This window comes from Pleurodeles waltl, chromosome 12 (assembly GCF_031143425.1).
Source record: "Pleurodeles waltl isolate 20211129_DDA chromosome 12, aPleWal1.hap1.20221129, whole genome shotgun sequence".
NCBI lineage: Eukaryota > Metazoa > Chordata > Amphibia > Caudata > Salamandridae > Pleurodeles > Pleurodeles waltl.
Window position 1 is genome coordinate 152373901 of NC_090451.1, and position 27386 is coordinate 152401286.

The following is a 27386-nucleotide window of genomic DNA, read 5'->3' on the forward strand; positions in this document are numbered from 1 at the left end:
CTAGCAGGCGTACTAGAATAATATTATAAACAAGGCCCTTAAAACACAAACTACTCCCAGCTTTAAAACAAAAGTCTCAGCCATGAGGGAACTCAAAAAACCCTGAATGGTGGGAAGCGTTATTATTTTGGGGTTCCCCCAACCTATTGTGGGGTCCCAGTATTGACCAAGACAGAAAGAGCGTGTTGTGCTGAACATTTTGATGGTGGTCACATTGTCCTAGGTCCACCAAAGGCTGAGTTATGGGCCAAAATGTTTTGTAAAAGGAATGCCTCTAAAGCATTTTGCAGCGAGTTTCCGAGTGCAGTGAATATTGTAGTATCTTGACTGTAATGCTCAGAACAGCCCTAGAGGGCGCCACAATAAAAATAGCATGTGGAAGAAACATGGTCAAGTAACCATATACTGAGCCCCTACAGGACATAACCCCATGAAAAGAGAATAGCAGAACCTAATGCAGTCTAACCTGATATTTATCCCCTAGAGGGTGTAGTGCCTTACACATTTTCAGGCCTAGCAGACCTACTGCAATACTATTACAAACAAGGCCTTTAAAAAGACAAAGTACTCCCAGCCGTAAAAGAAATGTTCAGCCATGAAACCTTAAAAAGACACTGAATAGTGGGAGGGGTTATTATTTTGGGGTCTACACAACCTAGTGCAGGCACCCAGAAAGAGTGTGTTGTGCTGAATGGTTTGATGGTGTTCACATTGTCCTAGGACCACCACAGGCTGAGTTATGGGCCAAAATGTTTTGTAAAAGAAATGCTTGGCAAAGCATTATGGGACAGTTCCCTAAGTGAGTGAATATTGTAGTATCGGCTCTCCCACTGTGCTGGGAGGACGGCGTTGAGGATATCTGTGTTTTTTTCTGTTTAAAATGTGCCAGTTTCTACATTTTTCAACTACTAAACTTGTACGTAAGTGGCACTCATGTAAAGCACTCCTCTAATTGAGTTTGCGCTATATGAAACTTAAACAAAAAAAAAAAAAGAACCTCCTCTCCAGCTTGCAGCCTTGCATGTCCAAAAAGAAACAACATATGGAAATGGAGCGCAAAGAGGAGAGGCAAACGAAAAAAGAAACAACCTAGTGCCCCACGCTATGGCATACGGCCGACGTGCAATAATCCGTGTAACAGAGTCCGTCTCCAAAGCGGTAACAAAGCAGCCTCAAAGTGGGACAAACGTAAAGCATTTACTTAGGAAATCAAAGGGATTTTAAAAGGCAGGCCAAGGAACAAAGGAAAAGTGATGGGCGTGGTGAAAACCAGAAGTAGATTACAACATGTCAAAGACAGCACATGCGTGCAGCCTAGGCTTGACCTAAAAATGTCTTTAGCATGCTTATTGTTTAAGGTGTGAATGCACCGGCAGCAGGTCTTACTTTCAGAAACATCTATGTTGGAGGTATTTATTTCAGTGCTTTAATTCAAGATACATCATGTCTGCTCTGAGATGTGGGTCTGTTCTGTTCACCTTTTCCTTTCTGCATCATACTTTGCAGTGTGTGAATGATCATTATGTAACTCTGTGGTGAGACTGCATTTAGTTCCAAAGTGATTATAGGAGATGGAACTTTTTCAAGGTTGATCCTCCACCTGCACTACAAATCAGGCACGATCCCTTATAATAAGAGACTTTTGTTTCCTTGTAGCCATGAAGAGCCTATGCAGCTTGAACATGAACAGCACCAAGCTCTCTGCAGACACATACGAAGACCTCAAGGTATGCTTATTTGTTTCATTTACTTTGGGAATAGTTCATTTGGTTTGTCAAAACATTTAGAAAGTTAACATTGAACAAATGTTGTTAAATTAGAAATTGTCTAGTCTCAACACCTCTTAAAATATCTAATTATTTAGCCCCATTATAGCTACAAATCATAAATATAGTGTGGCTTGACTGTGTGTTGGGTGTATTCTGCAGAGACGCCTGTCACCCTTTGGCCAGATCACAGTGCTCGAAGACCATAGGGCATGTAGGAGGTCCTGGTGCAAGAAGTGTGGAGTGGAAGCATATTGGGACAGTTGGAGAAGAGGGCATGCTAGCAATCCAGGAAAATATCCAAAGCAAAAGAAGAGTGCTGGGAAAAGAAAAGGGAGTGAGTTGGTAGAAAGAACAAGGAGCACTGAAGGGTTTAAGTAGAGGACTGGAGAATTGGCGAAGGGGGTATCATTGCTGTGAAAATAGGCGTCAGAGCAGGTGGAGTGGAGGTATAGATGGGAGCAGAAGGACACTCTAGAGGTATTAATGAGGAGAGGACGTTTTAGCAGCGAAGGACGAGAGGGGCTAAAGAAGGAGAAAAAAGGAGGATGCAGAGGTGGAATGGGTTCAACAGTTGCGAAACAGCTATGAGGGGTAGAGGGCGAATAAAGGAAAAGGTGAGCAGACTGAGGGTGTGGTGGGCGTGCTCTGTTGTAGTTACGTGTGCATCTGTAAAGCTCCCTTAAATGCACACATCCACTCATACAGTGGGGTTAGCGATGAGGGAAGGAGGAGGAAGAAGACGGGTGAAGATGGAGAGGGGGCTGAAGGGGAAAGGAAGGGGTGGTGGTGTAAATGGAGGGAGAGTGCAACAAATGGTTGAATGTAAGAGGGAGAGAGCAGCGAGAGGGTGATGCGGATGGGCACAGTGAGCGGGAGGAGTGGGGAAGGAAGCGATGGCGTGATGTTGAAGAGAGCAGGGTGCGGATGTTGGAGGTGAACAGCGAGAGAGCAGGGGAAGGAGCCAGGGGTAATGAATGTGTATTTGGAGACATCGGGATGATTCGGCAAGGGTGTGATAAAGATGAAAATAGAGAGAGCAAGAGGGTACTGGGATGTGATTGAGGTGAACATATAGAGAACGGGAGACGGGGCAGTAGAGGTAAACATAGGGATGGCAAGGGGAGTGATGGGACACGCGCTCAGCGGGCGGGGGGTGGTCAAGAGAGTGCTAGTGATGAAAGTGGTGATGGGGTGAACATAGAGAGGGGCAAGGTGGGTCCTAGTACCCAGGAATTCCATAGGACTCTTTTTCCCCTGAGTCCAAGAGACCCCAGAAAACTGCTTTCATAACTATGTTCTGACATATTAACATTTTTGAAGAGATCCTGCAATGGCAAAACTGAGTATCTAGCTCGACAGTTGAAATACACTAAATGATGTTTCATATTCTGTTTCACAATACCCTTTAAATTCCCTAATATCATTGAAACGTAACCCCTTATAATTCAGACCACACCACATTTTCCAGTGGTTATAACAACTTTTAATGTAGAATAGGACTCGGATTAAGGCCTTCGGTATAGTAAGGTGTGATATTCAGAAATAGTCTTGTGAGAAAGATGCTCTTTACATTTTCACAAAATACTATTTCACATACAAGGATTGCCGATAGATAAACAGTAATGGAGAAAATGCCTCCAAACAGTGCCAGAAATCATGCCTTTGAAAGTATTGTGCAAGGGCACAATGTAGGCAATGACATATGCCAAAGAATAATAAGAACACTAATTTGTGTCAGGCAAAACGCTGGTAATATGTTGTGCCAGGAGATGGATCCTGCTGCAGTTGTGGATATAGAACTACTTACCTCATGGAATGTGGCCCCTAAGGACACTTGGGGCCCATTGAATACCTTTGCTACCAGGGGAAGTGGAAAGCCCAGTGACATGTAGGCTGCTAGCACGGTAACAACATAAGGAATGGAGCAGTTGTGACTGAGTTTGAATTGAGATCAGAAGCAGTATCAGAAAGACAGAAATATTAAAGCAAATATGAATATTTTTTCATTCCCAGTTATATTTTCAGTGCATAGGCTTGTGATTCTGCATGAAAAATGGTAATCTGTGTTACTGATGGCAGGCGACCAGGGGGTGGGCGGGTGTGTGGCATAAATAGCTCTTGACCTGGAAAACAAGGAAAATAATTGATGGGAATGGAGAAGACGTATAAGAACCCATTGCACAAAGAAGAAAAAAATGAAAATTGAAGAGGAAGCAGGGTGTGGTATCACAGGGACTGACCTGCCATAAGTTACAAGAAAAAAAAAAAGGGGGTGGGGGGCTAAAACGAAAACACCCTAGTTCATCGAAATTCGGTCACGGTGACAAATTTCCACAGTGAAGAACATCAGACTAACGAAAATCAGTCTGACGCAACTCCTTTATGAAGAGATGTCAAAATGACAAAATACCTTTTCCATGAAAAGCAGAATCTCTTTGTGGAAAATGGGACCAGTAGGTAAAGAGAATAAAGAGACAATGCGACTCAGGAAGACAGACTAGGACAGCGTGAAGCAAGCATGTAAGAAGATAAAAAGGGGGAGACTGGGAGCCTGTGCAGGCGCTCTCCAGCCGGGCTACACAGTGTATGGATGGAGAGATCCCTTTGCGCATGTGCGTTTGGCCGGCCCGAGAAAGCCATCCGAAACATGCATGTGCACTGAGAAGAGTGCTCTGTGCAGTCCCCTTAGGGCTTGTCACCTCCAGTGCCCTGCCCCTTTTAATACGAAATGATAATAAACTACATTTATTATCATTTTGTATTAAAAGGTTTGCCGCTGCAGGCGGGGGGGATGCTCCTCTGCCCTAGCGGAGGAGCCACGCCTGATTCTTATGACAGGAATGACATGACTCCATGCAACTTGTCTGTTCTTTCAACGATGTGTTCATGTAGGTGCAACTCTCGACGCACCTTCAGATTCTCTGCTCACATTAATACCTCTCTGTGTTTCTTGACAGGCGAAGCTGCCAAACTTGACTGACGTGGACGTGCGTTACACGGAGGCTTGGTGAACGTCAGCGTGACGGGGAAGAAGCCTCAGATGTAAAGAGTTTTTTTGGCGGATGAGTACCCGTCAAGCAGTGAGCACCCGTCAAGCAGTGAGCTTTGGGGCTCGCGCACCCTCTGTAGGCGTTGTGCTTGTGCCGTAGAGAGGAGTCTTTCTGAGGGCACTGAGCATGCCCAGTTCCTGCCTAAGTCTTTAAGCTTCATATTTTCTGAATCAACGTGGTTTAAATTATACAGAAAAAGACATTGTAGCATCCGGAGGATTAATAGGAGGAGAATAAAGAACCCTTAGTGGATTTCGTTTGCCTTTGTGTTTATGCTGTGTGAAAAGACGAGAATTCCCGCGTGGCTCCTGCTTCAATTTTTTTGGGGGGATGGACTCATTCTTCGAACTTCTGTTTTTCTCTTTTCAGTTTTTTAAATAAAAATCAAGCCATTAAATATCAGGAGAAGAATGGAAGTGCAGCTGCGTTCCCCTCCTTGTGTCCCTGCAGTTACTGAAAGTACTTTTGTTGTACATAAGATTTACATAACTCGCCTATTTAAGAAATGGTTCGCAAACACCAGGTCTGGGACCTGTGTTCTATTTATGAATTGTTTCCCCTCTTCTGCCTATTGTACTGTATAAAGCTGGTTTGTTAGTGTCTGCTTATCTTGATTTTTTTTGTTTTTGTTTTAAAGGATATTTGCCTCCAGTGGTTTGTTTATGCTCTGGCTACTGTTTCATGGAGGGGAGGAGCAAAATAAAATTTTGCGTGATGATTGTTTGGGGAGGTGGGGTTCGTTGTAGAATATTTACGCCATTCCTGGGTGACCAAAAAATCCTCAGCTTTTTATCCTTTCTTCTTCAGCCTTGGCAAAGAAGGCGGCAAAAAGCTTTGCACCATTGTCCGTTGTAGAATATTCAAAGTTGTCCTAGATTCATGATGCTCCGAACTTTATTTTTGTTATGTGTCCGAAATTTCAAAATCAGTGTAGTCCTATGATTTGTACAGAGCTTTCCTTACATGCATGCGCCCTTTGCATGGTATTCTCGTATGAAGAAAATAAAATAAAGGGTGTCCTTTTTGCTGAACCGTACTCCTTTCCCCTCCACTTACCTCATCTTGTTCCCTCCAAGCCACCCACCTCACTCCCCCGACATGCCCTATTCCCACTCGACATCCATATAGGAAGCCACTTTGCAGAAAAAGACCCCCCTCATTCGGACTGTAAATGTTACCACTATCACCTCCCCCCTCCAATCTCTGAGGAAAAACCAAAATTGTGTTTTCTTTATAAATATTATGTTGCCTTTTTCATGATGAGCCTTTTTTGTACAGATCAGCTTTTTCTGTGTATTATCATGTTTTAAGCATGGTTATTTTATTCCACAGCACATCGAGATTTAACCTGCAGACAATGCATATTTTTGTATATTTCCATCTTATTCAGTGGAGGCCAAGCTTTTGTTGTTTTATACTTTGTTGCTAGTTAGATTTTATGCACCTGTGCCCTTATTTTATTTTACTTTTATAATTGGGTAAGTCTTAATTCATTTCTTGTGCCAGATTTTTGTTTTAATTTTTTATTCAATCTCGACTGCGCATTAAGGCAGTACAGGAAAAAAGAAAAACTATACCAACTTTTTTTCTTGCGCACTGTTGCTTTTACCAATTGTTTACTACTACTGTTCTGTAGCTGTGTACAAAGAGATGTGAAATAATTTCAGGCAAAATAAACTGTAAGTGACTATCTTTCAGCTGTGTCCATTGCCTTTTCTTTCAGGTTGCCTTGCCTGCAATGCTCTCCTATGCAGAATATTTTCAACCAGAAACATGTCTACCTTATATAAGAAGTCTGTAAATTACTATAGTGCAAACCTTGGGCTATCTATCTCTCGATCTCTCTACCTCTCTACCCATCCTCGTGGCTGCACCACTAGGTAGTTATAGTTAGGACCTAGTTTCTATAGAAACAGCATTTTTGGTTTACTAATAACTTTGGTGCTGTTTGATGAATCTTCACAAAACTGTCAAAGAATATATGACGCTCACTTCAGCTTCTGTCTGGAAAGTCTCGAGCTGATCCGTCAAGCGGGGGCCGAGGAAAATGGGAGGGTCCCAAAACACATTTTACCCATTCATTTTTCCATATGGATTTTGTACAGCGATAGCGCTAAAACTACTGGGCAGAAGTACACCAAATTTGGCAGAAAGGTAGTTCTTGGTCCGGAAAGAACCCTCTTTGTTATTTGGTGTAAATATGTTCAGTAATTTTTGAGAAATATAAGGAAATCCAAATGTGTATATATAGGTACGTGATGGGTTGGCGACCCATCCTGATCGCGTGCTGAGATCTGATTAGCTGCCAACACTTCAACAAGGAAGTGTTGGCAGCCATGTTGGGACTCTGCATTAGCCGAGTCCCACCAAAAAAAGAATAAAAAAACAGACACCCTGCCTCCCTAGCTCTGGTGCTGTGGTCCCAAAGGGACCCCCACCAGCGCCCCTAGAGCTAAAAGGCATTTTTTTTTTTTAAATTCACCCAGAATCGTGGCCGATCAGGTAAAAATTAAACAAAACAAAAAAAATTAAGCATGGACTCCTGCACTGTGTAATTCTGGAGCCCCTGGGTGGGCCAAGTCCCAGGGGCATTGCTTATTTAATGCTGGGGGGGACTCCTGGTGCACCAGGGGCCACCAACTTCCCAGAGCATGAATCTAGTTCTATGGGAGAGGGCTATGCGGTCCCACCTGCAGCCCCGGAGACCACCACCTCCCCGGGGCTTAAATTTATTTGTATGCGGGGGCAGCATGTCCGCCCCGCAACCTTGGGCTCTGCCACCTCCCCGGGTCTTGAATCTATTTGTATGCAGGGGGCCACACAGCCCCAGGGACCACCACCTTCTCAGGGGAAAACACTAAAAAATTGAAAGGGGGTCCGTGTCAAACAGCTCTCCCTTCATCCGAGCTGAGGTTTCCCCTGTCTGCCTCCCTGTAGAGAGGCAGGCAGGCACACAGAGGAACCTGCTGTCAAAGCAGCTCCCTCTCTGTGACAGAAATGCTGGCTCCCACAGGAAGTGGGGAGCCAGCTGGGATTGTGCAGGCCTTCAGGCTCCCCCTGTGGTCCCCACAGATCACATGGGCGGGCCCTGGGGGATGGGATAGCTGGAGCCGAGATCAGCCTTGGGAGGGACGGCCGCATGCCACCCCTAAAAAAGTATGTATATGTTCAATGGCATGTGTAGCTGCAGATACACATGCTGTGCATATCCCGCCATCTAGTGTTGGGCTCGGAGTGTTACAAGTTGGTTTTCTTCTAAGAAGTCTTTTCGAGTCACAAGATCGAGGGACTCCTCCCCTTTCGGCTCCATTGCGCATGGGCGTCGACTCCATCTTAGATTGTTTTCTTTCCGCCATCGGGTTCGGACGCGTTCCTCTTCGCTCCGTGTTTCGGTTCGGAAAGTTAGCTAAATCTCGGAAAATTCGACGGTATTGTTTGCGTTCGGTATCGGGTTAGTTATAGCATATCGACACCGAATAAAAGAAGAGCTCTGGTAGGCTTTCGGGGCTTCTATCCCCCAGCGGGGCCTGATCGGCCCGACCGCGTGCGTCTTCAAGGCTCATGGAACGGACCCCATTCCGCTTCTGCCCCGAATGCCACAATAAGTATCCTTACACAGATCAGCATTTGGTCCGTAATTTGTGTTTGTCCCCCGAACACAAAGAGGATACTTGCGAGGCCTGTCAGGCATTTCGGTTGAAGAAGACGCTACGGGCCCGAAGAGCTCGAAGGCTTCAAATGGCATCGACGCCGTCAGGACACCACGACGACGAAGAAGAGGAGACTTTCTCCATTGCCGATTCGGACTCGGACGAGGCCGAAAGTGAGCAGCCGGCGAAAACCGTGAGTAAACCTGCCCCGGCCAAAACTCACGCCAAATCATGAAGGCCCTGGGGACGCCACCGTCGGCAGGCCATGGCTTAACCCGTAAACTCGGTGACCAACCATCGGCACCGAAAAAGGGCACACACGTGTCGAAAGACATCCGACTCCGGTCGAGATACCGGCACAGAGTATACTCGGCACCGAGACACTGGCTCCGACCAAACTCGACACCGAGATACCGGCTCCGAGCAAAGTCGGCACCGAGAGATTGGCACCCCAAAACCGTAAAAGGTGGCTTCGGAGCCGAAAAAGACTGTGGAAAAGGTTTCGGTGCAGAAACACCCAGCATCGGAGCCGAAACAAAGTTCTTATTCCGAAGAACAAGGCCTTTCAGCACAACTACAAGGCCATAAATTTGGACAAGAGTTAGAGATGGGGGAGCCAGACTATACACAAAGAAGGCTCCATATTAAAAAAGAAACCGGGAAAATAAGAACTCTTCCCCCTATTAAAATGAAAGGGAAACTTGCTTTCCAAGGCACAGAGAAACAGCCAAAAGCAAAGGTGGCGAAAGAAAAAACTCCACCACGTTTTTCACCACAACCATCGCCACAGCACTCACCGCAACTATCACCAATTGCAACACCCCCTATGATGCAATCTCCAACGCACACAGGGATGACCCAGGATGACCCAGATGCATGGGATCTATATGATGCACCAGTATCTGACAATAGCCCAGACTGCTACCCGGCAAGACCGTCACCACCTGAAGACAGTACTGCTTACATGCAGGTGGTGTCCAGAGCAGCTACTTTTCAGAATGTAGCACTGCATGCTGAACCTATTGAGGATGACTTTTTATTTAATACTTTGTCGTCAACACACAGCCAGTACCAGAGTCTGCCGATGTTACCAGGGATGTTAAAACATGCAAAACAAGTGTTTCTAGACCCTGTCAAATGCAGAGCCATTACACCTAGGGTAGAAAAGAAGTACAAGTCTCCCCCTACGTACCCTGTGTACATCACGCAACAACTAACACCTGACTCAGTGGTAGTAGGCGCAGCACGCAAAAGGGCAAACTCACAGACTTCGGGGGATGCACCACCACCCGACAAAGAAAGTCGAAAGTTTGATGCAGCGGGGAAAAGAGTTGCAGCACAAGCAGCCAATCAATGGCGCATTGCCAATTCACAGGCTTTATTGGCAAGATATGACAGGGCTCATTGGGATGAAATGCAGCATTTTATTGAACATCTTCCCAAGGAGTTTCAAAAGTGTGCACAGCAAGTGGTGGAGGAGGGCCAAAGTATCTCCAACAACCAGATATGATCGGCAATGGACGCAGCGGACACAGCCGCCAGGACTGTGAATACAGCGGTCACTATTCAGAGACACGCATGGCTCCGCACCTCCGGATTTAAGCCAGAGATCCAACAGGCTGTGCTTAATATGCCTTTTAATGGACAACAGTTGTTTGGGCCGGAGGTGGCTACAGTTATAGAGAAGCTAAAGAAGGACACTGATACGGCCAAGGCCATGGGCGCGCTCTACTCCCCACAGAGCAGAGGCACCTTTAGAAAGCCACACTTTAGAGGGGGGTCTCAAGCCCAAAGCACAGAACCCTCAACCTCACAAGCCAGACCCACATACCAGGGCCAGTATCAAAGAGGAGGCTTTCGGGACAATATAGAGGTGGACAGTTCCCTAAAACCAGAGGGAAATTCCAAACCCCAAAGGCCCCACAAACTAAACAGTGACTTCAATGTCACAAATCCCCAACACATACCGCCAGAGGGGGGGAGACTCACAGATTATTACAAAAATTGGGAAGAAATAATTACAGACTCATGGGTCCTAGCCATTATCCAACATGGTTATTGCATAGAATTCCTACAATTACCACCAAATGTGCCTCCAAGAACACACAACATGTCCAAACAGCACTTGGATCTCTTACAACTAGAAGTCCAAGTGTTGTTACAAAAAGAGGCAATAGAACTCGTACCCAACCATCAGAAAGGAACAGGTGTTTATTCCCTGTATTTTCTAATACCCAAAAAGGTCAAAACTCTGAGACCCATCTTAGATCTCAGAACACTAAATCTTTACATCAAATCAGATCACTTTCACATGGTAACACTTCAAGACGTGATCCCCTTGCTCAAACAACAAAACTACATGTCAACATTAGATCTAAAGGATGCGTACTTCCATATACCCATACATCCTTCACACAGGAAATACTTGAGGTTTGTAATCCAAGGAGTACATTACCAATTCAAAGTGTTACCATTCGGGATAACAACAGCACCAAGGGTATTTACAAAATGCCTTGCAGTAGTAGCGGCACATATCAGTAGACAGCACATGCACGTATTCCTGTATCTAGACGATTGGTTAATAAAAACCAACACTCAGAAACAGTGTCTTCAACACACAAAATACGTCATAGAAACCCTTCACAAATTAGGGTTCTCAATAAACTACCTAAAATCACACTTACAACCGTGTCAAATACAACAATACTTAGGAGCGACAATCAACACAAAAAAAGGGATTGCCACACAAAGTCCACAAAGGGTACAAGCATTCCAAAATGTCATGCAAAGCATGCACCCAAACCAACAATATCAAGTAAAATTAGTGATGAAACTTCTAGGCATGATGTCTTCATGCATAGCCATTGTCCCAAACGCAAGATTACACATGCGGCTCTTACAACAGTGCCTAGCAACACAATGGACACAAGCACAGGGTCAACTTCAGGATCTAGTGTTGATAGACCGCCAAACACACACCTAGCTTCAATGGTGGAATCCTATAAATTTAAACCAAGGGCGGCCCTTCCAAGACCCAGTGCCTCAATACGTGATCACAACAGATGCTTCCATGGTAGGGTGGGGAGCACACCTCAACCAACACAGCATCCAGGGACAATGGGATACTCAGCAAAAACAACTTCATATAAATCAACTAGAACTACTAGCAGTGTTTCTAGCATTAAAAGCATTTCAACCACTAATAGGCCACAAACACATTCTTCTCAAAACAGACAACATGACAACAATGTATTACCTAAACAAACAGGGAGGCACACACTCAACACAGTTGTGTCTCTTAGCACAGAAAATTTGGCATTGGGCGATTCACAATCACATTCGCCTAATAGCGCAATACATACCAGGAATTCAAAACCAATTAGCCGACAATCTCAGTCGAGATCACCAACAGATCCACGAATGGGAAATTCATCCCCAGATCCTACAAACCTACTTCCAAAACTGGGGAACACCGCAAATAGACCTATTCGCAACAAAAGAAAACGCACAATGCCAAAACTTCGCATCCAGGTACCCACAGCCTCACTCCAAGGGCAACGCGTTATGGATGAGTTGGTCAGGGATATTTGCTTACGCTTTTCCCCCTCTCCCACTCCTTCCGTATCTAGTAAACAAATTGAGACAAAACAAACTCAAACTAATCCTAATAGCACCAACTTGGGCACGACAACCTTGGTACACAACACTACTAGACCTGTCAGTAGTGCCTCATATCAAACTACCAAACAGACCAGATCTGTTAACTCAACACAAACAACAGATCAGACTTCCGAATCCAGCATCGCTCAATCTAGCAATCTGGCTCCTGAAGTCTTAGAATTTGGACATCTAGACCTTACAGAAGAATGTATGGAGGTCATCAAACAGGCTAGAAAACCTACTAGAAGACATTGCTACGCAAATAAATTGAAAAGATTTGTTTATTACTGTCATAATAATCAAATTCAACCATTACACGTGTCCGTGAAAAACACTGTAAGCTACTTACTACACTTACAAAAGTCTAAGTTAGCTTTTTCATCCATTAAAATACATCTCACAGCAATTTCTGCCTATCTGCAAATTACGCATTCAACTTCACTATTTAGAATCCCGGTCATAAAAGCATTTATGGAGGGACTAAAAAGGATCATTCCACCAAGAACACCACCAGTTCCTTCGTGGAACCTCAATATTGTATTAACACTACTCATGGGTCCACCATTTGAACCCATGCACTCGTGTGAAATGCAATACTTAACCTGGAAAGTAGCCTTCCTTATAGCTATCACATCTCTCAGAAGAGTAAGTGAAATACAAGCTTTTACCATACAGGAACCCTTTATACAAATACACAAGCATAAAGTGGTTTTACGCACAAATCCAACATTTTTGCCAAAAGTTATATCACCGTTCCACTTAAATCAAACGGTGGAACTCCCAGTGTTTTTTCCAGAACCAGACTCTGTAGCTGAAAGAGCATTACATACATTAAACATTAAAAGAGCACTAATGTATTACATTGATAGAACCAAACAATTTTGCAAAACAAAACAATTGTTTGTAGCTTTCCAAAAACCTCATACAGGGAATCCAATATCCAAACAAGGCATTGCTAGATGGATAGTTAAATGTATTCAAACCTGTTATGTTAAAGCAAACAGAGAACTGCCTATTACACGAAAGGCACACTCCACTAGAAAGAAAGGCGCCACAATGGCCTTTCTAGGGAATATACCAATAACAGAAATATGTAAGGCAGCCACATGGTCTACGCCTCATACATTCACTAAACATTACTGTGTGGATGTGTTAACAACACAACAAGCCACAGTAGGACAGGCAGTACTACGAACATTATTTCAAACAACTTCAACTCCTACAGGCTAAACCACCGCTTTTGGGGAGATAACTGCTTACTAGTCTATGCATAGCATGTGTATCGGCAGCTACACATGCCATCGAACGGAAAATGTCACTTACCCAGTGTACATCTGTTCGTGGCATGAGAAGCTGCAGATTCACATGCGCCCTCCCACATCCCTGGGAGCCTGTAGCCGTTATAAGTTGATAAAAATAAACTTGTACATTATAAATTTGTAAATATATCACTTTTTTATCACACTATGTACATATATACTTACTCCATTGCATGGGCACTATTACTATATACACTACTCCTACCTCACCCTCTGCTGGGAAAACAATCTAAGATGGAGTTGAAGCCCATGCGCAATGGAGCCGAAATGGGAGGAGTCCCTCGATCTTGTGACTCAAAAAGACTTCTTCGAAGAAAAACAACTTGTAACACTCCGAGCCCAACACTAGATGGCGGGATATGCATAGCATGTGAATCTGCAGCGTCTCATGCCACGAACAGATGTACACTGGGTAAGTGACATTTTCCATATATATATATATATATGTTCGATGGCATGTGTAGCTGCAGATACACATGCTGTGCATTGTCCTGTAATCTAGTGTTGGGCTCGGAGTGTTACAAGTTGTTTTTCTTCGAAGAAGTGTTTCGAGTCACAGGATCGAGTGACTCCTCCTCTTCGGTTCCATTGCGCATGGGCATCGACTCCATTGTTAGATTGTTTTCTTTCCACCGTCTGGTTCAGACGTGTTTCCTCTTGCTCCAAGATTTTGATTTGGAACACTCAGTAAAACTCTCTTTTCGTTGGTATTGTCTCGATCGGGTTTATATCTTCCATCGACACAGCAGTACCATCGGGAAAACAACTTTATTTGCCATTCGGGGCGCCCGCGCCCAACTTGGGCCGACCGCATGGAAGCCTCATGGATCGGACTCCATTCCGATTCTGTCCTCGGTGCCACGCAAAATACCAGTACACAGACCAGCATCTGGTTTGCAACCTTTGCCTTTCCCCGGATCATCAGGAAGAAAATTGTGAGGCCTGTCGATCCTTTCGTTAGAAAAAGACTCTTCGAGACAGGAGGGCACGAAGACTCGAAATGGCGGTGAACATCTTGACGTAGAGGATGAAGAACTGATGCAAACAGCCCTCTCATTCGAGATTCCGAATCCGAACAGGACTCAGAAGAAGATAGACCAATCACGGCAGGACAACACATGAGTACGCCTGCCCCTTTGCCCTCTCAAAAGAAAAAACACAAGGCATTGGGTACGCCACTGCCAGAAGGCCAAAAAGACTAGCGGTGACCAACTTACCAGTTCGGCACCGAAAAAGGCCACTCCTCCAAAAACATCTGAGGCAACAGAAAGCTCTGTGTCCAACTCCAGTAAACACAATTTTTTTGCGTTGAAAAATTTGAAAACCACTTTCGGAGCCGAAACCTTCGACAGCATCATCTTTTTCGATCCTGAAAAAGCATGCTTCGGAACTGAAAAGGCCAGCTTATACAGAGGAACATGGACTTTCAAAAAGACTTAAAGAAAACCACAAAACCTCTGAAGAGGAGTTTGAAGTACAACCAATACTTGAAGTTATGGATGAAAGGCAGTCCAGGATCCACATCCATAAGGAAACTTGGAGAATTCAAACAGCACCTCCTTTGAAAACAAAAACGAAGCTAGCCTTTCAGGAGGAATTGCACACTATGCAGCCTCCAGCAAAAGTGCCAAAGCAGGAGGAGAAACCACCACCTCCTCAATCTTCTCCTCCTCATTCTCCTCATCACTCTCCACACCTACCTACCTCTCCTCCCACTAGTCCTACACCAGTGCAGTCACTCACACTTATGACTTCCAACAAGACAATGTGGACCCATGGGACCTTTGTGATCCAGATCCCATTCCTAGTAATGATTCAGACAGCTATCCCTCTAAACCATCACCACCTGAGGATAGCACTGTCTACAACCAAGTTATAGCTAGGGCTGAAGCATATCATGATGTCACCATGCGTACAGAACCCCTAGAAGAGGATTTCTTATTTAACACCCTATCCTCAACACACTTTAAATATCAATGCCTTCCCATGCTCCCAGGCATGGTAAAACACGCCAATCAGATATTTAGTGAACCTGTTAAGGCACGCATAATAACAACCAGGATAGAGAAAAAATATAAACCTGCACCCTCTGACCCTGATTACATCACCCATCAGGTACCTCCAGATTCTGTGGTAGTTAGTGCTGCCACGAAAAGAGCAAACAGTTAGTCATCAGGAGATGCGCCCCCACCTGATAAGGAGAGTAGGAAATTCGATGCTGCAGGGAAAAGAGTTGCATCCCAGGCAGCAAATCAGTGGAGGATAGCCAACTCACAAGCACTATTAGCTCACAATGACAGAGCCTATTGAGACGAGATGCAAGACATAATCCAGCATCTCCCCAAAGAACCCCAGAAAAGGGCACAACAAGTTGTGGAAGAAGGGCAAGCCATTACTAACAATCAAATACGATCTGCCCTAGATGCAGCAGATACCGCTGCTAGAAGTGTCAATACTGCAGTCACAATACGCAGGCATGCTTGGCTCAGATCTTCCTGATTCAAACCAGAAATACAGCAGGCTGTGTTAAATATGCCGTTCGATTAAAAAAAAAAAAAAAAAAAACATCTTTTTGGGCCAGAAGTTGACACAGCCATAGAAAAACTAAGAAAGGATTTGGACACAGCAAAAGCAATGGGCGCACTCTACTCTGCACCATACAGGGCGTCCTTTCGAAAACCTCAGTTTCGAGGTGGGCTCAGACCACAGACAGCTGAGGCATCCACATCACAAGCAAAGCCAACCTACCAACCACAATACCAACAGGGTGGTTTTAGGGGCTCATATAGAGGACAGTACCCCAGAAATAGAGGGAAATTTCAGGCCTCTAAGCAACCTCCACAGCACCTCAAACTGTGACTTCTCTTATTCCTCTCCTGTGGGTAGAAGTCTACAACAGTTCCACACAAATTGGCAAAATATTACCACAGACAATTGGGTGCTATCAATTATCCGCAATGGCTATGGCCTAGAATTGATATACACTCCTCCAAATATCCCACCAAGGTCACACAAACTATCCACAGAACACATCAGTCTGTTGCAAGAAACAGGTCCAATCTCTACTACTCAAACAAGCAATAGAATTGGTGCCACAATCTCAAATAGGGACAGGAGTTTACTCACTATATTTCCTAATTCCCAAAAAAGATGGCACCCTCAGGACAATATTAGACCTCAGGACCCTCAATCTTTACATCCTGTCAGAACATTTTCACATGGTAACTTTACAGGATGTCATCCTACTACTACAAAAACAAGATTTCATGACAGCATTAGACCTCAAAGATGCGTATTTCCATATATCCATCCATCCTGCACACAGAAAATATCTCAGGTATGTCATTCAAGGAAAGCACTACCAATTCAAAGGGTTGCCCTTTGGAATAACAATGGCTCCAAGGATATTCACAAAATACTTGGCAGTAGTCGCAGCCTACCTAAGAAGACAACATATACATGTCTTTCCATATCTAGACGATTGGCTAATAAAATCAAACAGTCATACACAATGCCAAAATCATACGCATTATGTCATACAAACCTTGCACACACTAGGGTTCTCAATAAACTACCAAAAATCACACCTTCAACCAGCACAAATACAACAGTATTTGGGTGCAATACCAAATACTCAGCAAGCTCTAGCATGTCCAAATACACAAAGGATACAAGCTTTCCAACAAATAATCACACAAATATAAACAAATCAATGGTACACTGTCAGATTTGTCATGAACATTTTAGGAATTATGGCATCATTTATTGCAATTGTTCCACACGCAAAACTAAACATGCAGTCCTTACAACAATGCCTTGCACAACAATGGTCACAGGCACACGGTCAACTTTAAGATCTAGTGTTGATAGACCGCAAAACATGCATGTGCCTTCACTGGTGGAATTCCACAAATCTAAGCAAAGGGCGGCCATTTCAAGACCCTGTGCCTCAGACCATAATTACAACAGATGCATCAATAATTGGTTGGGGAGCTCACCTAAACATTCACAACATTCAAGGGAAATGGGATGTCAAACACAAACAGCTACACATAAACCACTTGGAGTTATTAGCTGTCTTTCTAGCACTCAAAGCTTTTCAACCTCTTCTCACACAGAAGAATGTTCTTATCAAAACAGACAACATGACAACCATGTATTATCTAAACAAACAGGGAGGGACACATTCATCCCAACTCTCCCTTCTAGCCCAGAAAATTTGGAAATGGGCAATCCACAATCAAATTCATCTGTTAGCACAATACATTCCAGGGATAGACAATCAAATGGCAGATATCCTCAGCAGAAATCACCAACAAACACACAAATGGGAGATTCATCCTCAAGTACTTCAAAAATACTTTCAAAAGTGGGGAACACCAAACATAGATGTGTTCGCAACAAGCAAAAACACAAAATGCCAAAACTTTGCATCCAGACACCCATATCCCCTATCCAAGGGCAATGCTCTATGGATCAATTGGTCAGGGATATTTGCATACGCTTTTCCCCCTCTCCCACTCCTGTTTCTAGTAAAAAAAGTTGCGTCAAACTTCACTCAACCTGATACTCTTAGCACCAACATGGGCACATCAACCGTGGTACACCACATTATTAGATCTGTCAGTAGTACCACACTCCAAACTCCCAACCAGACCAGATCTGTTGATACAAAACAGAGGTCAAATCAGACATCCAAATCCCAAAACACTCAATCTAGCAATTTGGCTCCTGAGGTCATAGAGTTTGGATATTTACAACTCCCATCAGAATGTATGGAAGTTATTAAGCAAGCAAGAGAACCCACTACTAGACAGTGCTGTGCAAACAAATGGGAGTGATCCCGGGGGCGTGGCCAACATGGCGACCGGAGCGGCAGAGTAATACTGCAGCTCCGTGCCTGGCCCACAAAAACATCCTGAAATCGGCACCCAGAACCTTTATCGAGGCGGGTGCCATCTGCCCGGCTGTTCGGGACCACCAACGGGTGCGGTGTCCCTCTTCGGGACTCCGGGGTCGCTTCGGACGTCGAGGAGGAGCTGGCGGCCTGCTCAGCCGACGCTCGCGGCCGCGCCTGGTGAGTTTGCTGCCCGGGGCCGTGGCCCTGCTCCGCCCCCGGACCTCTAGCGCTCGGCGCTGAAATGGAAAGGCATCGTGGGGAGCTGTGAGGCATCGGCGTTCGGGAGTCTCGCATCCCGGGGATCGCTCTTCGGTGGAGCGCTTGCTCGTGCCCCATCGCCTGTGGCGGAGTTGCCGCTGCAGAGCTGGGCCTCGTGGGGCCCGCGGCGCCGCGCGGCACGACAGACTGCGGCCGCGCTTGGGATTTCCGGCCCGCGGGGCTCCCTTCCCGGCTGGTTACCGCTTCTCACTGCGCGGACCGGACGATTTCTGAGCCATTTACTGCGGCCCCCCCATGGCGCTGGAATATGGTGATTAATCCGGGCGCGGCCCGAGTGCACCGAGGCTGCCGGCTCGGCAGGTGTTCAGGGAGCTGCGGTGTCTGTACCGCCGACGTGCCTGCGCCGTCCGGAGCGGCCGCCCCGGGGATCCCCTACTGGGCCCCAGGCGCCCACATATGTTCGGAACGATAAAGAGCAGCACACCTCTCGGCGACACGGACCGAGTAGCGGTGAGGGGACGGATCGCACTCCCCCCCCCCCCCCTGCACCTCATTCGGCAACACGGCTCGGGTCGCGGCGTGCGGGGGGCTCGATCTTCACTTTGTGGGCTCACTCATGCGAAGTGGGCAGCGATAAGGTGGGTGGACTGGAAACGCCACCAATGTCTTTTCTGCGTGAGCAGATGCACGGCATTGCACCTCGTTCTCGTCGATGCTTCCAGCCTCGCCTGACGCCAGCTCCAGGGATACACGGCACTCACTGAGAACTTCAACGGGCGCACCAACTGCCTTAACAGCACGCTGTTGGCCTCACACCCTGTTCGCATCTGCAATTTGGCATCGAGTTGGGCACCTGGGCTCTACTGGCGGCGAGGCTGGAGTCGGGACGGTGGATCTTTGGCGGAACGAATGCCCCCTCTGGGCTGCACTGAGCGGCCAGTAGCGGACCATAGCCGGTCATTGGTTGACAATATTTCTGCTGACACAGCCTTTGTCCTGGAACACACGGGAGCACCGGGCATTGTGCTGCCCTCTCTGGCGTGGAATACCAAGTATGGTATAGGACCCACCCTGAGTCTGCGGGCTATCGAGAGTGGTGGGAGCCACATGGCGTGGATCAGTCAGACACTAACTTAGCCCAAAACAACAAGACGGAGTGGGCATTCGGTGAATCTAAACCGGCGCCAATTTCAGAAAAGGACACTCAACCCCCTCCTGTAGCACAGCCTAGCGAACCAGGGGACGTGCTGAAGGAAGCTGTGGGTCCGGGTGATCGCTCCCGGCAAACAACTGTCTGATAAAGCTGGCAACACACTAATGTAAATAGCGCGGAAATCATGGTCAAACCAAAACTCCCCAAGACGGGGTCCACTGGAGAAGCTGTTCCTCTCCAACCGTCCTGCCAAGGGGACTCGCAACCGACCACACAGCTACAGTTGAGTGAAACATTACGCACGCACTCCCTTCAATTTGACAAAATTATGCAAGCAATAATGGACACTAAATCCTCATTAGAGGGGAAAATAGACGCTGCAGTACAGGAAGTCTCATTGCTGCGAGCGGACCACCGCAAATTAACTGACAGGGTACACAACTCGGAAACGACACTGAAAACCATTCAGCCCGAAGTGGAAGAAATGAGAACTAGAATGCAAAAAATGGAACTGGACATAACTCAACTACAACGTAAGGCTGAGGAAGCTGAGGGTCGTTCCAGGCGGAATAATGTCAGATTCCTCGGAATCCCGGAGAGAATCGAACTTCCTAAAGCAGAGGAGTTCTTAGAGGCATGGCTGAGGAACACACTTAAAGAGCAGTACCCTACCACAACACCGGTGATTGAAAGAGCGCACAGAATTCCGGGCAGGCCACCTAGGCCGGGAGCACCACCCCGTCCACTAATAGCTCGCTTCTTGAATTATAGGGATAGAGACTTGGTCCTCCAACACTTTAGAGCGGCTGACCAGATCGTGATGGAGAACAGCAGGGTAGCAGCTTATCCTGATTACACAATGGAGGTACAAAGCAGGAGAATAGCGTATAGCAAGATCAAGCAGCTGCTAAGAGAGAAAGGCATCACTTACTCCCTCATGTTCCCTGCACGACTACGCATTGTTATGGACGAGAAAACCTTAATGTTCCCCACTCCTGAAGATGCATGGACCTGGATACACGCTAAGGGATTGGCCGACCCAGCCGGGGACGACACGGTTCCCGGTGAGTGGTCCACAGCTGGCTCCAAAAAAAGGAAAAAAAACACCAAAACATCTGCCCGCCCCACAAAAGCGCAAATGGCATTGGACCGGGCGCAAATATTAAAAGACACAAATTCATTCGCTCGTGGGTTGCTGGACTCAAGGAGTGAAACGGACACTAATGACACTGCCTCACATGGGGGAGATACGAGCCCGTCGCCCTCTCCGTTACAGGTGGGCCCTGACCTCACGCCGCGATTGGCAGACGAACTTTGAAGGGGTGGAGTTGCCGTTCGTGGCCCCTCGCTGTCGGCGACAGCAACTAGGTGCTGCATGTCCCTGTCATCGGGACCATCGTCTCAAGTTCCACAGCAAATAACAACTATTAAATACGAGGAACTACGTCTGAACCCTCGTAAATTGTATAAAGGCGTATGGGTCTGCAGAAGAGGAAAATATCCTGCATGTGGGCCACCCAAGGGCTAGTCGTCAGGAGATCCACGACCCCCCACACCGGAACGGTATCCGTATGGAACTGTCTTCTCTGGAAGCCATCTCAGGCACCGGTTGTGCCACTTTACTTAACGGACGTATACAGCCCGTAATATCCTTTTGGTTGTTATACTTATCTCTTTCTTTTCTATCTTTAGCCCACTATGGGCTTATTCTTTTATCACTGACGCTGGGAGGCTGGGGTGGGAGGGCTGGGGGCCAGTGGGGGGCGACTGGGGTGGGGCCGGGGAGGCGGGCGGGGATGGGCGTGTTGGGTACAGATCAGATAACCCCCTGCGCCTAACCATAACACAATGAATAAGATACCTAGTTATAACTTCATAACTTGGAATGTGAAGGGCATGGCAGGGACTAGTAAACGTCATAGAATACATGCGTACCTAAGGCGCCACCGCATACATATAGCAATACTGCAGGAAACACACATCACACCTACAGAGGCTGCTTGGATAGAAAAGTGCTGGTTGGGCTCAATATATAGCGCGGGCGATTCCTCCTTCGCCAGAGGAGTGCTGGTCTGGATAGCGCCGGGTGTCCCTTATATAGTACAACACTGCACAAAAGATAAGGAGGGCAGGTTTATACAGTTAAGGGGCTCACTGGATGGGGAGGATCTTGTGATAAATGGACTATATGTACCAAACATCAAGCAAGGTGAATTCTTACAAACCAAGACCTCTCAATTAACCAATGATCTAACTTCACCATGCATATGGGGGGGGGACATGAACTGTGTCCCACATATAGATAAGGATAGATCACATCCCCCGCTAGTGGCCGCTCCAATAATGAAAAACTCCCATATGCTGGGCGCATGGATGGAAGAACGTCGACTGATCGACATATGGAGACACATGCATCCACATGAAAATGTGTACTCCTATTATTCCCCAGTACACTTATTACATACCCGTATAGACCTCATCCTCACCTCACAGAATATAACGCATAAAATAACAAGAGCGGAGTACTCCGCTAGGGTAATCTCAGACCACTGCCCACTCATGGTACAAATAAGATGGGGAAGGCCCCGCTCTTGCATTCCCACCTGGCGACTGCAAACGCAATTATTACAAGACCCCCCTTTTAGGAAGGACATTGCCACACACATCTCAGCATACTTCACATCGAACAAAGGGACAGCCACCTCCAGAGCCATTGAATGGGATGCACATAAGACAGTCATAAGAGGGGTATGTATATCAACCACAGTGGGAGTCCGGCAAACGCTAATGCGCGAACTCCGCGCATTAGAACAAGAAATTCAAATTGCTGAGGGTGAGTTTATCAAAGATGCCTCAACAGTGACTAAGCTCACTAATTTGCGCACTAAATGGTCCGAGACAGACAGACGCCTCGGACAGTTCGACTATCGACACCATATGGCTCGCACGCATGCAGAGGGCGATAGATCCGGTAAACTATTAGCGTGGCTCATAAAGAGTGAACACCGGAACGCCCCCATAGGCGCTATCCGTCTGGAGTCGGGTCGTATAGTTAATACCCAGGCTGAGATAAATAACGCTTTCAAAGAGTATTATAGCTTGTTATACCAAGCACGGCCCCCACCTACTAAGACCCACTTAGATGAATTCTTCAACGATATAACTCTAAGCAGCCTAACTGCCTCTCAAACTATAGAACTGGACAGCCCGATTGAGATAGCAGAAATCCAACGTGCGCTGCTACAGCTGACACAGGGCAAAGCACCCGGCAGCGATGGCATTCCCATAGAATACTACAGCACGTTCCAATCTCAGACTCTAGCCCCATATCTAGCAATGCTAAAGGAAGCGCTGGAACGGGGCCAACTCCCTGAAACTTGCCGTGAGGCTTTGATAGCAGTTCTACCAAAGGCAGGCCGTGATCCCTTAGATGTTCGCTCATACAGGCCATTATCACTACTAAACACCGACTGCAAATTACTCGGGAAAATACTAGCTAACCGCCTGCTTCCCTGTGTGTCAGAGTTGGTACACCAGGATCAGGCAGGCTTCATTCCCGGCCGCAACACCTTCAGCAACATCAGGAATTTACTGCATCTAATGAGAAACTCCCCGGTAGAAGGCAGACACCAGGTGGCAGTATCATTGGACATAGAAAAAGCGTTTGATACTCTGGGTTGGCCTTTCTTAACAGAAACACTCAAGCGGATGGGGTTCGGGCAAGTGTACATTGGTTGGGTGAAAACATTATATACTGACCCAACGGCTAGGGTTAAAACGGGCGACACGGTCTCCGAAAAATTAAATATTGGTAGGGGCACCAGACAGGGATGCCCCCTCTCACCACTATTATTCGCATTAGCCATTGAGCCGCTGGCCGCCCGCCTCCGCATAATGGCCCCCACGTGGGGTATCTTGGATGGCCAGAAGCACCAGATAGTATCCTTATATGCGGATGACGCGTTGATCTTCCTACGAGATCATGTGGGAGCCCTGCCGGGCCTACTGGAACTCCTAGAAAAATTTAGCTCGGTTGCCGGATTAACAGTGAACTGGACAAAATCCTGCATATTCCCTTTGCGCCCGGTCCCTGAGGTACTGAGAACACCGTTGGGTCCGGGAGGCTTGAAATGGTGCCTTACAACATTTAAATATTTAGGGGTAAATATATACCATGACAGTCTAGATCTCAGAGATGGTAACCTCGGCCAAGTGGTCAGATCAACAAGGGGCTCCCTGCCCTTTTGGTGCTCACTACCACTGTCTCCTATGGGCAGAGTAGCTATCGCAAAGATGATAGTATTACCCCGACTACTCTATTATTTTATGGCGCTACCCTTAATACTCCCGTGCTCCTTCTTTAAACTACTGAATACCTTACTAACGGACTTAATATGGGGCAATGGCCGCAGACGCGTCGCATTAACAAAGGTCCTCCAACCGCTTAGGTTGGGGGGACTGGGCGCCCCCAGATTTGAAGCGTACTACGCAGCTGCCCAACTACAATGGATATCCACATGGGTTGGTAACCCTGCCGGGCCCGAAACTCAGAGGATGTTGCAGGATCTTGAAGGTATGGAGATAATTCAGTACCTCATGAACCGTACCGATCCAGTGAGCACTAGCAGTGTGCTGTTGCACACTGCACACTGGGCCTGGGGCCGATACGCGCTGCAAAACGCAAAAGTCCTGCAGTACTCGCCGAAGATTCCACTGCTGGCCCATCCGACATTAGCAAAAATAGCAGCCAAAGTGGGCCTGAATACTTGGGGTAGCAGGGGCATACTCACACTAGGCGACATCTACCAGGACGGGCAACTTCAAACCTACGAAGCGCTAGCCGATAGGTATGCGCTCGGCCGGGGAGGTTTCATAGCGTACGGTGCAATTAGGCAGGTAATGAGAGAGAACTGGAGTAAAGGCAACTCGGAACCGGACACCTCACCCTCTGCTACACGAACTTTTGGGAAGCATATGCACCCCATCAAGCATTTCAAATATATATAATATCATAGCCGCCCACGCTGAACACAAACAGGATCAGGCAAAAAACAAATGGGACTGCGTGCTACCGGAACCACTACCCCCTAATTCTTGGGAACAAGCGTTGAAGCTGACTCGCGAGGTTTCACGCAACCCGCGCTTCCGATACACACAGTTCAATTATGTGCATCAGACTTACCTATCTCCTCACCGCATAACACGTATGTTTCCCCGGTCGCCGCAGACATGCCCGAGATGCGACACAGAAGAGGCCACATTCTACCACATGACATGGGAATGTCTCCCGATCCGGAACACATGGATAGAGATAATAACGCTGCTAGCGGAATGGACGAACACTACACTATCCCCCACCCCTGAAGTGTGCCTACTGGGCATAACACCTCACCCCAAGAAACGCAAACGTACATATAAATGCATTGCCTTGGCTCTGGTGCTGTATAGACGCCTGATCGCCATGAATTGGAAAGCTCCCGGTGCCCCCGGGGTGGCCCAATGGCGCGAAGAGGTAATACGTTGGCCCAAAGCAGAAACACAGACATTGCAGAATCTACTGGATAGGGGGATACTAGTTAAAGGCTTGGAGGTATGGAACTCATTTTTGTCAGCTGTAGAAAAAAAAAACGATGTGCGTCCTCCCTGAACTAATGAAAGGAGAGATTGTACATCATCGCAGTGGCCACAGTGTAACATCAATATATGGTGCGTTCGGGGCATGCGGGTTGGAGGGATGGGAGGGGGGGAAAGGAATAGTATAAAGTAAATATAAAAAAATAATAATAATAATAATAATAATAATAATAATAACAATAATAAAGTAAATGAACCAGTACAAAATTGCGATGCCTTGGGCGTTTCCCCCTGGGCGCATGGCGGGTGCTTCGCGGTGAGCTGGGGGGTACTAGGGCTGGGAGACATTGGTCCCCTCTGGCTCCCTCCTGCCATGCCCCGTCCCTCAAACATGGCGCTCCGCGGCCAATGGTGGGCCGGTCCCCTGGGGCCGTGGGGTGGCATGGCCACGGGCTGATGTTATGTAACGCGCGGAGACTCGCGCAAATGTCATGCAAGCCTCATGTAGATTGCTCCCTGACCCTCCGAAAACTGGTTCCTCGTCCTCCTGGGCCCCTCCTCTCCTCCTTTGTCGGTCCCCTCCTTCGCCCCAGCCGTTGTGTCTCAGCTGTAGCCTACTCAGCGTCTATCTTACTCTTTTCTCTCTATGTTCTCTGTTCTCCTGGAAATTTTGCATATGTTTAATATAACTCCTGTGTGAACCTGCCACTTGTGGTGCCCTACCCGGGCGTTGCTACACGCATACGAGAACAGCGTTTTGCCCATACGTAATAGTTATTTGTGTAATACATGATGAAACATGACGTAACAGTTTGTACTTTATCTCAATGTGGCCATTTGGCCGATAAAATAATAAAAATATATTTAAAAAAAAATGCAAACAAATGGAAAAGAATTGTATATTACTGTCAATCCAAAAATATTGACCCACTTACAGCATCAACACAAGACATCGTATGTTATTTACTTCATTTACAAAAATCAAATTTAGCATTCTCTTCAATAAAAATTCATCTTACTGCAATTTCAGCATATTTACAAAATAGACAACATAGCTCTTTATTTAGAGTTCCTGACATTAAAGCTTTCATGGAAGGTTTAAAATGCATCATTCCACCCAGAACACCACCAGTTCCTTCTTGGAATTTAAATATAGTTCTTAAACGACTTATGGGACCACCATTTGAGCCTATGCACTCGTGCCAAATTCAATTTCTAACCTGGAAGGTTGCCTTCCTAGTGGCAATTACTTCTTTAAGAAGAGTAAGTGAAATCCAAGCCATTACTCTTGAAGAACCGTTCTTCCAAGTACACAAGCATAAAGTTGTACTAAGAACAAACCCAAATTTTTTACCAAAAGTGGTATCACCATCTCATATAAATCAAACAGTGGAACTGCCAGTCTTCTTCCCACAGCCAGATTCTGTGTCAGAAAGAGCTCTACATACATTAGACATCAAAAGAGCTTTAATGTACTATATAGATAGAACTAAACCGTTTAGAAAGACTAAACAACTATTTGTCGCTTTTGAAAAACCTCATACAGGCAATCCCATATCAAAACGAGTTTTAGCACGATGGATTGTAAGATGCATCCAAACATGCTATATTAAAGCAAAAAGACAGCTTCTAGTTACTCCTAAAGCACATTCTACAAGGAAAAAAGGTGTGACACTGGCTTTTTTAGGAAATATATCAATGGCTGAAATATGTAAAGCTGCCATTTGGTCAACACCACATACTTTCACTAAACACTACTGTGTAGACGTATTATCACGACAACAAGCCACAGTAGGCCAAGCTGTACTAAGAACATAATTTCAAACAACTTCAACTACTACAGGCTAACCACCGCTCTTTTATGGGAGGACAAACTGCTTTGCAGTCTATGCACAGCATGTGTATCTGCAGCTACACATGCCATCAAATGGAAAATGTCACTTACCCAGTGTACATCTGTTCGTGGCATGTTCCACTGCAGATTCATATGCACCCTCTCGCCTCCCCGGAAGCCTGTAGTTGTTTAAGTTACAAACATTTGTACATATGTATATACATTTACATTAGCATGGACATCTCTTACTTTGCACCT

The 27386-nt window shown here is 46.3% G+C and overlaps 1 protein-coding gene across 4 annotated transcripts in view; it reads left to right on the forward strand.

The window, feature by feature from the left end:
* Positions 1–6514, forward strand: part of CMIP (c-Maf inducing protein) — a 347152-nt gene extending 340638 nt beyond the window's left edge. For all 4 annotated transcript variants that reach the window (XM_069216306.1, XM_069216304.1, XM_069216305.1 and 1 more), the window contains 2 exons: positions 1657–1727; positions 4727–6514. In XM_069216306.1, coding sequence (XP_069072407.1) covers positions 1657–1727; positions 4727–4780 — 125 coding nt within the window. In that variant the 3' untranslated portion in view covers positions 4781–6514. The remainder of the gene's footprint in view (positions 1–1656; positions 1728–4726) is intronic.
* The last annotated feature ends 20872 nt before the right edge of the window (positions 6515–27386 follow it).